The 17,298-nt window shown below is 46.3% G+C and overlaps 2 protein-coding genes across 4 annotated transcripts in view; one reads left to right on the top strand and one right to left on the bottom strand.

Moving 5' to 3' along the window:
• The window catches only part of CDKL1 (cyclin dependent kinase like 1), a 32,945-nt gene extending 26,745 nt beyond the window's left edge, over positions 1-6,200 (top strand). For all 3 annotated transcript variants that reach the window (XM_077934673.1, XM_077934613.1, XM_077934642.1), the window contains exons 10-11: positions 1,679-1,834; positions 4,033-6,200. In XM_077934673.1, coding sequence (XP_077790799.1) covers positions 1,679-1,834; positions 4,033-4,140 — 264 coding nt within the window. In that variant the 3' untranslated portion in view covers positions 4,141-6,200. The remainder of the gene's footprint in view (positions 1-1,678; positions 1,835-4,032) is intronic.
• Positions 6,201-7,333: 1,133 nt separating this feature from the next.
• DMAC2L (distal membrane arm assembly component 2 like) lies at positions 7,334-17,297 on the bottom strand. Its single transcript, XM_077934485.1, has 5 exons — positions 17,181-17,297; positions 11,048-11,161; positions 9,120-9,328; positions 8,056-8,227; positions 7,334-7,464 (listed from the first exon to the last, which is right to left on the bottom strand). The coding sequence occupies exons 2-5, from the start codon at positions 11,152-11,154 to the stop codon at positions 7,350-7,352; spliced, it is 603 nt and encodes a 200-aa protein (XP_077790611.1). The 5' UTR covers positions 11,155-11,161; positions 17,181-17,297; the 3' UTR covers positions 7,334-7,349.
• Between the last annotated feature and the right edge of the window lies 1 nt (position 17,298).

The following is a 17,298-nucleotide window of genomic DNA, read 5'->3' as shown; positions in this document are numbered from 1 at the left end:
AAATTAGCCCTCCCCACAAAAAACTGACACCAGATCCAGAGGCACACAGAACGCCATCACCAATCAACCACACCAAACCCAAACCCAGACCCTCTCCACAGATAAATTACAGATACCATCCAGTAGCCAAACCATGGTGGCACCTCCGGATGCTGCACCCCCCTGCAATCCCTACACAGATCTGGCTGGCACAGGCCACAAAACCACAGCTCGCCCCTATACACGAAGCCAAGCCAGAGCACAACTAAGTGCAGTACAGCCATCTTCTCAGAAAAACTCTTCACAAAGTTCAAGAGGTCAAGACACAAAGGCTTTAGCAACTAATCCACACCTAATGACCCACCTAAGTGGTACTCAGGATATCACTCAAGAAATCACTCAAGATATCCCTCAAGCAATTAAGGAACAAAAGAAGAAAAGGCACACTAGCCTGGGAACTTCCTCTCTGCCCAGAACATTGGAGGCTATACACCACACCTCCTCAACAGTATTTATAGGAACTCAAACACTGAGATCCTGCTCTGTTCCAGTAACAAGAAGCCGAAAGCACCAGCCTGAAGATGACGAGTGAGACCTCGTCGAAACGTCGCCTAGACACCCCAACTTTTACACGGGAAAACCTGCATTCCTGTACCCGTGAAAATCTACGAAAGCATATATATATATATATATATATATATATATATATATGAGATAAATGTTCATAATTGCATATCTAAACCGCATGTCTAAAACCCCACAGAAAAAGTCCTGAAACCTTTTTGTCCCTCCCAAATTGACCTCAGATATTTCTCTGCAAGGTCGAAGGAAAATGGAAAAGCCTCCCCATTGTCTTTTCATTCACAAATCCTGTCTTAAGGGTATGTCTGTGTATGAATTGGGTGAGCCTGTGACCTGGCTCAGGAACTAAGTATTTATCAATACAAAAGACTGGCCAGGCTCCCCAGGCAATCCAATCAAGTGAGCATTAATAGGTAAAATGCCAGAAAGGAGATAAACAATGCACTCAGATTTCTGTTGTAGACCGCCCTTTCTGTGATGTATGTATGATGTATCTGGGGGTGGTCTTGGGCTACACCCCTTCTGTGATGTAGGTATGATGTTTCTAGAGGTGGTCTTGGACTCCAGGGCGGGCAATTTAAAATGTCTATATAAGGGTGGGCACACCTTGGTTCTGGGTTCCTCCTACTTTCCTGCGTGTGGGGGGGGGGGCACCCTGTTGCAACAGTTCAATAGAGATCAGGTTAACGAGCTACTTTGCTTCTCAATATTCTCTGGTTGGCCTCTGTTATTTTCTCCTACCAATAGGGAACCCATGTAAGGACTCTATAAGGGCTCTTGTGTTCCCCATAAGGGAATAAGGGCAGATTTTTGTTTATTACACCATTGTGGCATCTGGTTGTCCAAGGTGAGATCAGGATTTAGGAAAAGGTGGTGGGCCACTGGTCTGACCCTGCAGGGCTGTTCTTACGTTCTTAACGTAGGAAGCCGCCTTATATTGGGAGATGTGATCAGTCCATCTGCCTCATCAATGCCTGGGACTTCAGGCAGCCGACATTCCCAGGTTGGAATTGAACCCAGAACCTTCTGTGTGGGGAAGCAGGCACTGTTGCCACTGAGCCACGGTTGGCTTGTGTCTGCATCCTCCAGACTCTTTGCTTTTTTTTCCTTATCGCAGGGCTGCCTCCACATGGATCCTGCGGAAAGGCTTACTTGCGAGCAGCTCCTGCAGCACCCCTACTTTGACAGCGTCCGAGAGGTTGAGCTGGGGAGGGAGCGAGAGAGATCCCTCACGCGGAAGCCAAACCGGCCCACGCGGAAGCACATCCCCGGGGTAAGATGCTGCTCAGATATTTCAGGGGTCTCAGGGATCAAATTGCACGGCAGCCGGGAACACCCTCCTGCTACAGGCCACCCCAGTCCCTGCTGAGCCCTGCACAGGATCCCCAGATGTCTTGACCCTCAGCTCGATCTGGTATGCAGGATGAGACCCACCTTGCCTGCAGACTGTCTCGTCAGAGTGGTGCATGCTCTGGTTATCTCCCGCTTGGACTACTGCAATGCGCTCTACGTGGGGCTACCTTTGAAGGTGACCCGGAAACTACAACTAATCCAGAATGCGGCAGCTAGACTGGTGACTGGGAGCGGCCGCCAAGACCACATAACACCGGTCTTGAAAGACCTGCATTGGCTCCCAGTACATTTCCGAGCACAATTCAAAGTGTTGGTGTTGACCTTTAAAGCCCTAAATGGCCTGGGTCCAGTATACCCGAAGGAGCGTCTCCACCCCCATCATTCTACCCGGACACTCAGGTCCAGCACCGAGGGCCTTCTGGCAGTTCCCTCACTGTGAGAAGCCAAGTTACAGGGAACCAGGCAGAGGGCCTTCTCGGTGGTGGCGCCTGCCCTGTGGAACACCCTCCCATCAGATGTCAAAGAAATAAACAACTATCTGACGTTTAGAAGACATCTGAAGGCAGCCCTGTTTAGGGAAGTTTTTAATGACTGATGTTTTAATGCATTTTTAATTTTTTGTTGGAAGCTGCCCAAAGTGGCTGGGGAAACCCAGCCAGATGGGCAGGGTATAAATTATTATTATTATTATTATTATTATTATTATTATTATTATTATTATTAGGGCCTGTGTTCCTTTGGAGAACTGAAGACGTGGTGGTTTCTTAATGGCCCTAGCTTGGCCAGGTCCTTTTGCACACGATAGCCCCGGAATTATTCTGCAGCTGGCATTTCTTCCTTCATATCTCAAATAATCTGCAATTTTTTAATTGCCTAGGGTTTGGGGGGGGGGGTCCCAGCCTCAAAACTATTGTGATACTTTTACCGGCATGGGTGGTGCCAGAGGTCAGGACTGGGTCTAGACTAGATGACCCTTGTGGTATGTTCCAATCCTACGATTCTAATTTACAAACTTGGGGCCCAGATCCCGCAGGGATTGCCTGAACCCTTCTATCCCAGCTTGATCCATGAGATCTTCTACAGGCGCTCCTTTGGTCATTCCCCACGTTGGTGAGGCTCATTTCACAACAACAATAAACGGAGCCTTTAGTTATTGGCCCAGTCCTGTGGAACTCCCTGCCAACAACAGAGACTCAGGCGAGGACAATTCAGGGGTCAGGAGAAAGCAATCTCCAAACAAGCCTTTGGCTGATTAAACAACGTCTGGCCTTTTAAATGTGTCTTGGAAGCTTTCGCTTTCTTGATATTATGCTATGTATCTTGTGCTTTTAAGTTGTAAGCTAGCCTGTGATCTTCAAATGAACATACATTTTTATTATTAAGCAGGTGTCTTCTATGCCAAACGTTGAACACCTACTGGAAATTTTTCTATTTTGTCAGGCCTGTGTTTAATAATGCATCTTTCCACCTTTTTAGTTATATGGTTTCATTGAATGGTTCTATTGTCGCAAACCACTTTTATTTCTTTATGTATAGTGGTATACAGATATCTTTAAAAAAAATAAAATACAGTGGTGCCCCGCAAGACGAAATTAATTCATTCCGCAATTTTTGTCGTCTAGCGAATTTTTCGTCTTGCGAAGCACGAAATCCCATAGGAATGCATTGAAAATCAATTAATGCGTTCCTATGGTCAAAAAAAGTCCAAACAAAGCCAAATTTGGTACAACAACAGTTTATTAACTGCTCTTTAAAGTCACACATACTGTAAAGAGCAGTTCAAAAATTGAAGGGAAAATAAATTAACTTTATAAACAAAACATGTCTTTGTTTTTAGACAAAGAAAACAAAGTCGCGAGACGTTTTCGTCTTGCGAAGCAAGCCCATAGGGGAAATTCGTCTTGCGAGGCAAATCGAAAACGGAAAAACCTTTCGTCTAGCGAGTTTTTTGTCTTGCGAGGCATTCGTCTTGCGAGGTACCACTGTAGCACCGCCAAAAAAGAGTGGATCCAGCCCCCAGCTGCCCGTTCTCCTGTGTCATTTTCAGAACAGTTTGCATTGTTGTCCTTTGCTAAACTGAAAACTGCCTGCAAGTTACTCTTTCTTCTCTCTTCTTAGTTACAGTACCTGCCCCAGTTAACCAGCAGCAACATTCTACCTGCTTTGGATAACAAGAAGTACTATTGCAGTACAAGGAAACTGAACTACCGTTTCCCAAACATCTAAAAGAAATTAAAGTGTGGGTGTCATGGCTAAGCCGGATTTACCGCGGACAGCCTCAGCGCATTCCCAGCCTTGAAGTGAACTTGAACGGAGAAAGGGATATTATTCTGTTGGTGCACAATGGAGCGAGCCGTGAAATTACCATGTTAAGAATGGCAAAGCTTTAGAACAAAAATCTCTGCTCCAAGAGACAAGAGAGTCGGCTGAAGGTCCGGAACTTGTGACTCGGCATCTTTCTGGGACTTTTGGGGGTGGGTTGGGGGCAGGATAATTGTGATTGCATCAGTGTGGGGTTCTCAGGAGCTCATCATGTGTACTGCATGGGGAGCAGAAAAGTCTGCTGCCTGTTTGGGAGTGGAAGCGGGTGGTAGGGGGTGGGATCCAGCTATGCCAAATACATTTAATTCACAAAATCCCATGGTGTCAAAGAAGAAGGGAGAACGTCTGTTCTCATGTGCATTTGTAGTTAATAGCACAGGCTGTTTGATCCTGCAAGACGAAGTCAAAGATGCAAAGAGCTCCGATTCTGTGAAATCTTGCATCAAACACAGATCTCCTAGCAGGGTGGTTAGAAATCAACGTCTTTCCTCTGCTTTTAAACTTGTAAATTTCTGTTTGTCTCTTTGAATGATACTTCCTAAAAATAATAATAACCTGGGTTAAAATGAAACCTCCATGGAATAAGCAAGCATGTTTGCTGAAATATAGGATTTGGTTGCAAGAGATGGGAGACGCGTTATCACACATTAATAGGACCGGGGGGTGGGAACCCTGACTTTTGAATTATATGGTTAGAAACTATACAATTAGTCATGCTTGTATTTATTATTGTGAGTTTCCTGCTGGACCCTAGAGATGCTCGATTGCCCACATGGTGATCTGACACTCCCAATGTTATGCCCTTCAACTAAATTTGCCCTGCAAATCCTTCAGTTCTTGGAGTATCTGGTACTGTGCAAACCCAAGCAGGATGTGGCCCTTCTATTTTCCATCTCCTGGAGAAACACTGCTTTGCCCAGTCCTTGCTGCAGAAACTATGATGGATACACAGTGGTCCTCTGGACGTTCAGAAACTCCCATTTCCCATCAGCTCTACGCAGACTGGCCAACAGCCGGGGGTCTTGGCAGTTGTGGCCCCAACATCTGACGAGCCACAGATTTTACCACCCCAGCTGCATGCTTACTTGGAAAGCCCTACTTTGTTATTTCTTTAGTATCCTTGAATGGAGAAGAAGCAACAACAAAAAAGAAATCTGACTGTGAATAGACACAATTTTGGGCTGTATAGCCAAAGGTTTTTGGATTACGCTCCTGGGTTTCACGAAGGTTCTCTGTGTGGTTGTGTTATAATATAATTGTTATAGCAACCAGGTATCACGTATGCTGGTTCAGGGAACAAATGCAAAATTCTCTTTTCCTGGTGATCTAGATCAAGGGTCAGCGAACTTTTTCAGCAGGGGGCCGGTCCACTGTCCCCCAGACCTTGTGGGGGGCCACACTATATTTTGAAAAAAATAATAATGAACGGATTCCTATGCCCCACAAATAACCCAGAGATGCATTTTAAATAAAAGCACACATTCTACTCCTGTAAAAACACACTGATTCCCGGACCGTCTGCGGGCTGGATTGAGAAGGCGATTGGGCCGCATCCGGCCCCCAGGCCTTAGTTTGCCTACCCATGATCTAGATTCATTTGAATGGATGTATGGAATTCACCTTCTCCTTCAGGCTTCGCTCCTGCCTCATCTGCAATAGGCAGACTGTGATTAGGGGGTTTCTTCTTCCAGGGCTGCGGTCGTACGTAAGGAGAGTGTCATGGCTGCCTTGGCAACGACACCCTCTCCGACAGACAGGTCCAGCTGGAAGAAATGTGTACCTATGTGTTGTGCTTGCAAGATCAGCCCTCTGCAAAATCCGCTGGTTATCGGAGCTGCTCCATAGAAGCTGTAGCCAAGTTTTGCTATGCCATGTTTCTGGCAAACGACTACCAGATTTTGCCTGGTGTAAACCAATGTCTGTAACGCTTGCGTAGGAAACAGTAAACTGCATATTACTCTGGAGTTGCTTCTAGTTCATTTCCACCCCACCTACCCCGCTTACGTTACTCTGTAAATTGCCATAACCGCCATAATCTGCTTGATGATGTGAGAGCATCAAAGCAAATATTTTTGGTCTGTCTAAGCCAGGCATAGCCAAACTCGGCCCTCCAGATGTTTTGGGACTACAATTCCCATCATCCCTGACCACTGGTCCTGTTAGCTGGGGATGATGGGAGTTGTGGTCCCAAAACAGCTGGAGGGCCAAGTTTGGCCATGCCTGGAAGCAGAAGGGGACAGGGGGCTAAGGTGACTTTGTATTTATAAAAAATCTCTGGAAGAAGTACATACCGTATTTTTCGCTCCATAAGACGCACCTAGTTTTTAGAGGGGGAATGCAAGAATTTATTTTTTTTTAAAACTCTGCTCAGCGCTCCCTTTCACGAGCCGCGTGGAGCGTGTGTGCGGCACTTGCAGGCTTTTCCCCAGGAGGGAGAAGGGCAGCCCGGGGGGGCTTTTCCGGGAGGTGGGGGAAGGGACTGAGGGGCTGCCCTCTGTCCCTTCCCCCACCTCCCACAAAAGCCAGCAAGAGCTGCACGCTCTTTAAAGCGAGTGCAGCTCTTGCAGGCTTTTCTACGAGGTGGGAGAATGACAGCCCGTCAGTGAGGGGCTGCCCTTCTCCCTCCTCGGGGAAAAGCCCACAAGAGCTGCATGGGGGCTTTTCCTGCCTGCCTCCCGCCTGCATTCACTCCATAAGACACACACACACATTTCCCCTTACTTTTTAGGAGGGGAAAAGTGCATCTTATGGAGCGAAAAATATGGTAGTTCTCTCTAGGAATCTTTTTGACCTTAGATTGCCCAAACTTCCAGGATTTAGCACCCAAAGTCAACATCTTGAAAAACAAAAGAGCTCTTCTGAAAGTGGCCCAGGGGTGTTGTAGTCTTGATTTATGGAAGTGGGGGGGGGGGAGTAGCTTAAGGACAGATCACACGCCTAGCATTGACCAAGCCGTAGCATCACCTGTTAAGGGATTCCCAAAAGCAGAGGCCTCCCTTGAGAGGCTGGAGAGCGGAGATTCTGCAGAGACAGCAGTGGGCTGAGCAATTCTCCACCTCCACAACTTCCACAGGTTTAAAAAGACTAGGAGGCCCAATGAGGTGGCAATGCCTTTAATCCAAGTCCAGTTCTAGCTGCAAGCCTGGCAATGATTGCCTGAGGGTCTGAGCAGTGGCTTCCTTCTCTTTTATCCCAGGTAGGTCGCTCAAAAACAAATATTCCAGATTACTGTAAAGAAGAAGAAGAAGAAATATTTAATGTAGCAAATGCACTGGAAGACAGGCACACATTAAGCCCGCTATTCACAGATGCCCTTTATTTTCGTCCAACCAAATTTATATACTGCTTGATTGTAACATAACCTCCAAGTCAGTGGTTCTCAAAGGGTGCGGCAGGAGATGGTGGCAAGTTCAAGGACAATCAAAGAAGCATTTTAACATTTTAGTGTAGTGCAGGACCAAAATGTTTTTTTTTTATTTGCAGAATATTGATAGACATCTTTTCAAAACGTGAGCAAGAGCATCCCGTGGCCCTGACGAAAATCCTAGTTGCATTTTCCAACACTAATTAAAAAATTGATGCGGCAGGAGCAAATTTTTATTCTGAAAGTGTGCCTCCCTTGTCCCCTCCAACAATTTGGCTTGGGGGAAAACGCCTTTCGTGGTAGCCAAAGGAAGGAATCTTCGGAGCCTAACTGCAGCAGGGCTCCTGTAAGTCACCCACATTTTCCGTTGGTGGTTGCGAGAACAACAGGGTTCATGAAGCAGCAAACACGCTTGCAGTGTGAAATGCAGGGCTGCCCTTGGCGGCTTTGCATACCTGAGCTTATGCAGCGCAATGATGCCTTTGTCCGTGACGTTCCCGCAGGAAATGATCCACAGGCGCAGGAGGCTTCTCTGCAGGTTGGGCGTCTGGCTCAGCCGCTGCAAGCACTCGTCGTAGATGTACATGCACTTGCAAAGCCGGATTTCCTCAACGTGCTCCAGGCCGTCTGAAACAGGCAGAACGTCAAGGAGGGGGACTTGCAACACACAACCGGCCTGAAGATCTACAGGTTTTGCCCATGCAAGTGATAAAGTCTCCTTGTGGAGACTTCACCACCTGAGAAAGGGCTGGGTCTATGTTCCACAGTGCGACCTGTATAAGCAGGCAATGATCTAAACCCGATTTCAACAACCTTTTTGGACCAGTTGTGTACATTTCAAATTTTTTGAGTGCTGGTGGACAGGGGTGTGTGGCATATTGGGAATATTGACGGACCAAGCTGGTTAGAGCCAGTGTGGTGTAGTGGTTAAGAGCGGTAGTCTCGTAATCTGGGGAACCGGGTTCGCGTCTCCGCTCCTCCACCTGCAGCTGCTGGGTGACCTTGGGCCAGTCACACTTCTCTGAAGTCTCTCCAGCCCCACTCACCTCACAGAGTGTTTGTTGTGGGGGTGGAAGGGAAAGGAGATTGTGAGACTCCTGAAGGGGAGTGAAAGGCGGGATATCAAATCCAAACTCTTAGTGTTTCAGCTAAAAGGTAAAGGGACCCCTGACCATTAGGTCCAGTCGTGACCGATTCTGGGGTTGCGCGCTCATCTCGCTTTATTGGCTGAGGGAGTCGGTGTACAGCTTCCGGGTCATGTGGCCAGCATGACTAAGCCGCTTCTGGCGAACCAGAGCAGCGCACGGAAACACCGTTTACCTTCCCGCCAGAGTGGTACCTATTTATCTACTTGCACTTTGATGTGCTTTCGAACTGCTAGGTTGGCAGGAGCAGGGACCGAGCAATGGGAGCTCACCCCGTCGTGGGGATTCGAACCGCCGACCTTCTGATCAGCAAGTCCTAGGCTCTGTGGTTTACCCACAGCGCCACCCGCGTCCCTAGTGTTTCAGCTACTTACCCAAATAATCGAATCCCTTGGCCATGATGCAAGATTCTGTAGCATTAATTGACTGTATCTTATATTTCCCTAATGGTCCCGAAGGGAGTGCGTTGTAATCTTGCTGCCATTTGTCCAAGCCTTGGTAACGCACGAGTGCCCCGCACCGAAGGAGCCATTCCGAAGCGGCTCTGTCTGGGCCCACAGCCTGGATCCGCTCATAGTCCACCCTGTAAACGAGGATGAACAGCTGGTTTTAAGGAGAGTTTTGTTTTTATTTTGCAATCCCATTTTCATAGAATCATAGAGTTGGAAGAGACCACAAGGGCCATTGAGTCCAACCCCCTGCCAAGCAGGAAACACCATCAGAGCACTCCTGACATATGGTTGTCAAGCCTCTGCTTAAAGACCTCCAAAGAAGGAGACTCCACCACACTCCTTGGCAGCAAATTCCACTGTCAAACAGCTCTTACTGTCAGGAAGTTCTTCCTAATGTTTAGGTGGAATCTTCTTTCTTGTAGTTTGGATCCATTGCTCCGTGTCCACTTCTCTGGAGCAGCAGAAAACAGCCTTTCTCCCTCCTCTATGTGACATCCTTTTATATATTTGAACATGGCTATCATATCACCCCTTAACCTCCTCTTCTCCAGGCTAAACATGCCCAGCTCCCTTAGCCGTTCCTCATAAGGCATCGTTTCCAGGCCTTTGGCCATTTTGGTTGCCCTCCTCTGGACACGTTCCAGTTTGTCAGTGTCCTTCTTGAACTGTGGTGCCCAGGCATTCAGGTTGGGTGGCCATTAGCAACTCTTGTGGGAGTGAGTGCCATAGGTTAACGGTGCGCTGGGTGACCCCTTACCTGCTCTGCCTTCTATTACTGGGCCCTGCTAGGCCTATGTAATGTAAACAAGTGTAAAGTGATTCAAGTCAGGGCAAGCAATAATTTCACATATATGCTTTTTGGGGTCTGAACTGGCAAGTGACCTGGGGTTTGTAGTAGACAGCTCAATGAATATGTCAACTCAGTGTGTGGCAGCCGTAAAAAAAGTCCATTCCGTGCCTAGTGATCATTAAAGGTAAAGGACCCCTGGATGTTTAAGTCCAGCCAAAGGCGACTCTGGGGTTGCGAGGCTCTTCTTGCTTTCAGGTCAAGGGAGCCGGCGTTTGTCCACAGACAGCTTTCCGGGTCATGTGGCCAGCAGGACCAAACCGCTACTGGCGCAACAGGACACTGTGACAGAAACCAGAGCACACAGAAACACTGTTTACCTTCCCACCACAGCGGTACCTATTTATCTACTTGCACTGGTGTGCTTTCAAACTGCTAAGTTGGCAGGAGCTGGGACAGAGCAAAGGGAGCTCACCCAATTGCAGGGATTCGAACCACCGACCTTCTGATGGGCAAGCCCAAGAGGCTCAGTGGTTTAGACCACAGCGCCACCTGCATCCCTATCTAGGGATCATTAGGCAAGGAATTGAAAATAAAACTGCCAGCATCCTAATGTTTGGAATACTGTGCAAAGTTCTGATTGCCTCACCTCAAAAAGGATATTGTAGAGTTAGAAACATTTCAGGAAAGGGCGAGCAAAACGATTAAGGGGGTGGAGGGACTCCCCTATGGAGAAAGGCTGCAGCGTTTGGGGCTTTCCAGTTTAGAGAAAACGCAAGAAAGGAGTTGCACGATGGAAGTTTACAAAATTATGCATGGCACAGGGAAAGCAGACAGAGAAAAGTTTTTCGCCTTCTCCATCAGTGCTACAATTCAGGGGCATTCAATGAAGCTAAATGCTGAAGAAAGGGCTTCTTCATACGGCACGTGGTTAATCTTTGGAACTCCCTGCCACAGTAGGCAGTGACGCCCACCAACCTAGAGGGCTTTAAAAGACAAATGGATTTCAATTTGCAGTGTCCTTTGGGGGAGCTGATTTAGTTGTTCTGGCCAGCACACTTACTTGTTGAAAACAGCATTAAGCCATCCCCAAAAACTCCTGCCTGTATCCCAGGGGGGCTGCCTCTTTAATAAGCCCGTCCGACGTGTCAAAGCTCCAATCAGCATCATTCAGCTTCTGAAAAAGACACAGCAGCGGTTTAGCGGATTCCCGCACAAAGAACACACAACATTTGTCGGCAGGTATAAGCATGACAAATACAGTGGTACCTCGCAAGACGAATGCCTCGCAAGACAAAAAACTCGCTAGACGAAAAGGTTTTTTGTTTTTTGAGCTGCTTCGCAAGACGGTTTTCCCTATGGGCTTGCTTCGCAAGACGGAAACGTCTTGCAAGTTTGTTTCCTTTTTCTTAACACCGTTAATACAGTTGCGACTTGACTTCGAGGAGCAACTCATAGCACGCGGTGTGGTAGCCTTTTTTGAGGTTTTTGAAGACTGGTGATTTTTGAAGCTTTTCCAAAACTTTTCCGACACCGTGCTTCGCAAGACGAAAAAAATCGCAAGACGACAAAACTCGCGGAACGAATTAATTTCATCTTGTGAGGCACCACTGTAAAGACAATCTATTAAGGGATATAAAACACTAATAATAATGTTCCTCAGCATTTATAGAACTCGTTTCAAGGATTCAAAAACTTCATAGGTTGTCTCGCTAAATGCTTAGAACAGGTTTGTGCGACAATATAACAACTAACTGGCAGTCTTTAATATGCCACAAAATAGTACTTTTTGCAGCTGAGCTGAGGTTTCCTACGTTGAATAGATCCAGATTAAAATTTAGGCCCTAATGAAATCAGTGGGGCCATGAGCATAGCCAGGATTTTAGTTTTTTTGGGGGGCAGAACCACAGTTTTCTATGTATTTTTATTGATTTTTATTTATTTATGAGGAGGACAGCTGCCTTTCCCGGCCCCCCTCTCCTTGGCCCATGAGTGGCGGATGTTTGCAATGACTTAATCTCACCGGTCTCAAAGGGAACTAGTTGCAATTTGCTAGGTATGGATTTACCCTTTGGGTCCCTTCCAATTCTACCATCCTATATGACTCTAGGCAAAGGATGGAATGTGTCCTTTTATTTAAAATGCATCTCTGGGTTATTTGTGGGGCATAGGAATTCATTCATTCCCCCCCCCCCTTCAAAATATAGTCCGGTCCCCCACAAGGTCTGAGGGACAGTGGACCGGCCCCCTGTTTGCTGACCCCTGCCCTAAACTATAGCTTGTTTAGCTTATACGTAAATCTGGCACTGAACTGCAGACCGACGGGTAACAGCAAACAATGACGTTTCTGAACGCAGGTCGCTTTGCAAGAGGCAAGTCGCTTTGGGGTGCCTTGGGCAAGACAAAATAGCAATAGCAATAATAATATGATGGTGGTGGAGGACATGTCCTGGGAAAAGAGGACATATAGCAGCAGCAGCAACAACAACAACAACTTGCATTCACAATAACACCCATTTGCATAGACGACATTTCTGAACCCAGGTCGCTTTGCCAGATGCAAGTGGCTTTGAGCTGCCTTGGGCAAGACAAAATAGCAATAGCAATAATAATATGATGGTGGTGGAGGACATGTCCTGGGAAAAGAGGACATATAGCAGCAGCAGCAACAACAACAACAACTTGCATTCACAATAACACCCATTTGCATAGACGACATTTCTGAACCCAGGTCGCTTTGCCAGATGCAAGTGGCTTTGAGCTGCCTTGGGCAAGACAAAATAGCAATAGCAATAATAACAGGATGGTGGTGGTGGATGTGTCCTGGGAAAAGAGGACATATAGCAGCAGCAACAACACCAACCATTTGCATAAACGACGTTTCTGAACCCAGGTCTTTTTGCAAGATGCAAGTCGCTTTGAGCTGCCTTGGGCAAGACAAAATAGCAATAATAATAATAATAATAATATGGTGTGGTGGACGTGTCCTGGAAAAAGAGGACATTATAGCAGCAGCAACAACACCAACAATTTGCATAAACGACGTTTCTGAACCCAGGTCTTTTTGCATGATGCAAGTCGCTTTGAGCTGCCTTGGGCAAGACAAAATAGCAATAATAATAATAATAATAATTATGGATCACTGCCTTGCCGTGGCGAAGGGGCTTGAATAACTCAGAGAAGCTATGAGCTATGCCGTGCAGGGCCACCCAAGATGGACAGGTCATAGTGGAGAGTTTTGACCAAACGTGATCCACCTGGAGCAGGAACTGGCAAGCCACTCCAGTATCCCTGCCAAGAAAACTCCATGGACAAAGACAACAGGCATATAAAAGTTATGACGCTGGAAGATGAGCCCCTCAGGTCGGAAGGTGTCCAACATGCTACTGGGGAAGAGCGGAGGACAAGTACAAGTAGATCCAGAGCTGATGAAGCGGCTGGGCCAAAGCCGAAAGGACGCTCAGTTGCGGATATGCATGGAAGCGAAAGGAAAGTCCAATGCTGTAAAGAAAAATATTGCATAGGAACCTGGAATGTAAGAACCATGAACCTGGGTAAGTTGGATGTGGTCAAAAATGAGATGGCAAGAATAAATATTGACATCTTGGGCATCAGTGAACTAAAATGGACGGGAATGGGCGAATTCAGTTCGGATGACCATCACATCTACTACTGTGGGCAAGAAACCCGTAAAAGAAATGGAGTGGCCCTCATAGTCAACAAAAGAGTGGTGAAAGCTGTACTGGGTTGCAATCTCAAAAATGATAGAATGATCTCGATACGAATCCAAGGCAGACCTTTTAACATCACAGTAATCCAAGTTTATGCACCAACTACTGGTGCTGAAGAAACTGAAATTGACCAATTCTATGAAGACTTACAAGACCTTATAGAAATGACACCAAAGAAGGATGTTCTGCTCATAATAGGGGATTGGAATGCTAAAGTAGGGAATCAAGAGATAAAAGGAACAACTGGCAAGTTTGGCCTTGGAGATCAAAACGAAGCAGGGCAAAGGCTAATAGAGTTCTGTCAAGAGAACAAGCTGGTCATCACAAACACGCTTTTCCAACAACACAAGAGACGACTCTACACATGGACATCACCAGATGGGCAGCATCGAAATCAGATTGATTATATTCTCTGCAGCCAAAGATGGAGAAGCTCTATACAGTCAGCAAAAACAAGACCTGGAGCTGACTGTGGCTCAGATCATCAGCTTCTTATAGCAAAATTCAAGCTTAAACTGAAGAAAGTAGGAAAAACCACTGGGCCGGTAATATACAATCTAAGTCAAATCCCTTATGAATACACAGTGGAAGTGAGGAACAGGTTTAAGGATTTAGATTTGGTGGACAGAGTGCCTGAAGAACTATGGATGGAGGCTCGTAACATTGTACAGGAGGCAGCAACTAAAACCATCCCAATGAAAAGGAAATGCAAGAAAGCAAAGTGGCTGTCCAACGAGGCCTTACAAATAGCGGGGGAGAGAAGGCAAGCAAAATGCGAGGGAGATAGTGAAAGATACAGGAAATTGAATGCAGATTTCCAAAAAATAGCAAGGAGAGACAAGAAGGCCTTCTTAAATGAGCAATGCAAACAAATAGAGGAAAACAACAGAATGGGAAGAACCAGAGATCTGTTCAAGAAAATTGGAGATATGAAAGGAACATTTTGTACAAAGATTTCCATAATAAAAGACAAAAGTGGAAAGGACCTAACAGAAGCAGAAGACATCAAGAAGAGGTGGCAAGAATACACAGAGGAACTATACCAGAAAGAAATTGATGTCTCGTATACCCCAGGTAGTGTGGTTGCTGACCTTGAGCCAGACATCCTGGAAAGTGAAGTCAAATGGGCCTTAGAAAGCATCGCTAATAACAAGGTCAGTAGAAGTGATGATATTCCAGCTGAATTATTTAAAATTTTAAAAGATGATGCTGTTAAGGTGCTACACTCAATATGCCAGCAAATTTGGAAAACTCAGCAGTGGCCAGAGGATTGGAGAAGATCAGTCTACATCCCAATCCCAAAGAAGGGAAGTGCCAAAGAATGCTCCAACTACCGCACAATTGCACTTATTTCACACGCTAGCAAGGTTATGCTTAAAATTCTACAAGGCAGGCTTAAGCAGTATGTGGACCGAGAACTCCCAGAAGTGCAAGCTGGATTTAGAAGAGGCAGAGGAACCAGAGACCAAATTGCAAACATGCGCTGGATTATGGAGAAAGCTAGAGAGTTCCAGAAAGACATCTACTTCTGCTTCATTGACTATGCAAAAGCCTTTGACTGTGTTGACCACAGCAAACTATGGCAAGTTCTTAAAGAAATGGGAGTGCCTGATCACCTCATCTGTCTCCTGAGAAATCTCTATGTGGGACAAGAAGCTACAGTTAGAACTGGATATGGAACAACTGATTGGTTCAAAATTGGGAAAGGAGTACGACAAGGCTGTATATTGTCCCCCTGCTTATTTAACTTATATGCAGAATTCATCATGCGAAAGGCTGGGCTGGATGAATCCCAAGCCGGAATTAAGATCGCCGGAAGAAATATCAACAACCTCAGATATGCAGATGACACAACCTTGATGGCAGAAAGTGAGGAGGAATTAAAGAACCTTTTAATGAGGGTGAAAGAGGAGAGCGCAAAATATGGTCTGAAGCTCAACATAAAAAAAACGAAGATCATGGCCACTGGTCCCATCACCTCCTGGCAAATAGAAGGGGAAGAAATGGAGGCAGTGAGAGATTTTATTTTCTTGGGCTCCATGATCACTGCAGATGGTGACAGCAGTCACGAAATTAAAAGACGCCTGCTCCTTGGGAGAAAGGCGATGGCAAATCTAGACAACATCTTAAAAAGTAGAGACATCACCTTGCCAACAAAGGTCCGTATAGTTAAAGCCATGGTTTTCCCGGTAGTGATGTATGGAAGTGAGAGCTGGACCATAAAGAAGGCTGATCGCCGAAGAATTGATGCTTTTGAATTATGGTGCTGGAGGAGACTCTTGAGAGTCCCATGGACTGCAAGAAGATCAAACGCATCCATTCTTAAGGAAATCAGCCCTGAGTGCTCACTGGAAGGACAGATCGTGAAGTTGAGGCTCCAATACTTTGGCCACCTCATGAGAAGAGAAGACTCCCTGGAAAAGACCCTGATGTTGGGAAAGATGGAGGGCACAAGGAGAAGGGGACGACAGAGGATGAGATGGTTGGATAGTGTTCTCGAAGCTACAAACATGAGCCTGACCAAACTGCGGGAGGCGGTGGAAGACAGGAGTGCCTGGTGTGCTCTGGTCCAGGGGGTCACGAAGAGTCGGACACGACTAAACGACTAAACAACAACAACAACAACAACAATAATAATAATAATATGGTGGTGGGCGTGTCCTGGGAAAAGAGGACATATAGCAGCAGCAACAACATCAACAATTTGCATAAACGACGTTTCTGAACCCAGGTCTTTTTGCAAGATGCAAGTCGCTTTGAGCTGCCTTGGGCAAGACAAAATAGCAATAATAATAATAATAATAATAATAATAATAATAATAATAATAATATGGTGGTGGGCGTGTCCTGGGAAAAGAGGACATAGGGCAGCAGCAGCAGCAGCAACAACAACTTGCATAAACAACGTTTCTGTACCCAGGTCACTTTGCAAGATGCACGTTGCTTTGGGCTGCCTTGGGCAAGACAAAATAGCAATAATAATAATAATAATAATATGGTGGTGGGCGTGTCCTGGGAAAAGAGGACATATAGCAGCAACAACAACACCAACAATTTGCATAAACGACGTTTCTGTACCCAGGTCACTTTGCAAGATGCAAGTCGCTTTGAGCTGCCTTGGGCAAGACAAAATAGCAATAATAATAATAATAATAATAATAATAATAATAATAATAATAATAGTAATAATATGGTGGTGGTGGACGTGTCCTGGAAAAAGAGGACATAGGGCAGCAGCAACAGCAACAACAACAACTTGCATAAACAACGTTTCTGTGCCCAGGTCACTTTGCAAGATGCAAGTTGCTTTGAGCTGCCTTGGGCAAGACAAAATAGCAATAATAATAATAATAATAATAATAATATGGTGGTGGTGGACGTGTCCTGGAAAAAGAGGACATAGGGCAGCAGCAGCAGCAGCAACAACAGCAGCAACAATTTGCCTCCAGAGCACCCCCCACTTGCCTGCTGGCCTCCCCCCGGAGCCCCCGGGCGCCCTTCTTCCTTCCCGGCGCTGCTGCAGGCCCTGGCGTCGGGGCGAGGGCGAGGCGGAGGCCGGCCTGGCTCCTCCTCGGGGCGGCGC

The sequence above is a fragment of the Podarcis muralis genome, chromosome 1 (assembly GCF_964188315.1).
Source record: "Podarcis muralis chromosome 1, rPodMur119.hap1.1, whole genome shotgun sequence".
Lineage (NCBI taxonomy): Eukaryota > Metazoa > Chordata > Lepidosauria > Squamata > Lacertidae > Podarcis > Podarcis muralis.
This window is presented reverse-complemented; position numbering and strand designations above follow the sequence as displayed.

Coding starts and splice junctions, on each gene's coding strand:
- DMAC2L (XM_077934485.1), bottom strand. CDS start 11,154: ATGATGCTGATTGGAGCTTTGACACGTCGGACGGGCTTATTAAAGAGG. Junction 9,329..11,047: donor CTTAATGCTGTTTTCAACAA/GTAAGTGTGCTG, acceptor CCTCGTTTACAG/GGTGGACTATGAGCGGATCC. Junction 8,228..9,119: donor CAAGGGATTCGATTATTTGG/GTAAGTAGCTGA, acceptor TGCCTGTTTCAG/ACGGCCTGGAGCACGTTGAG.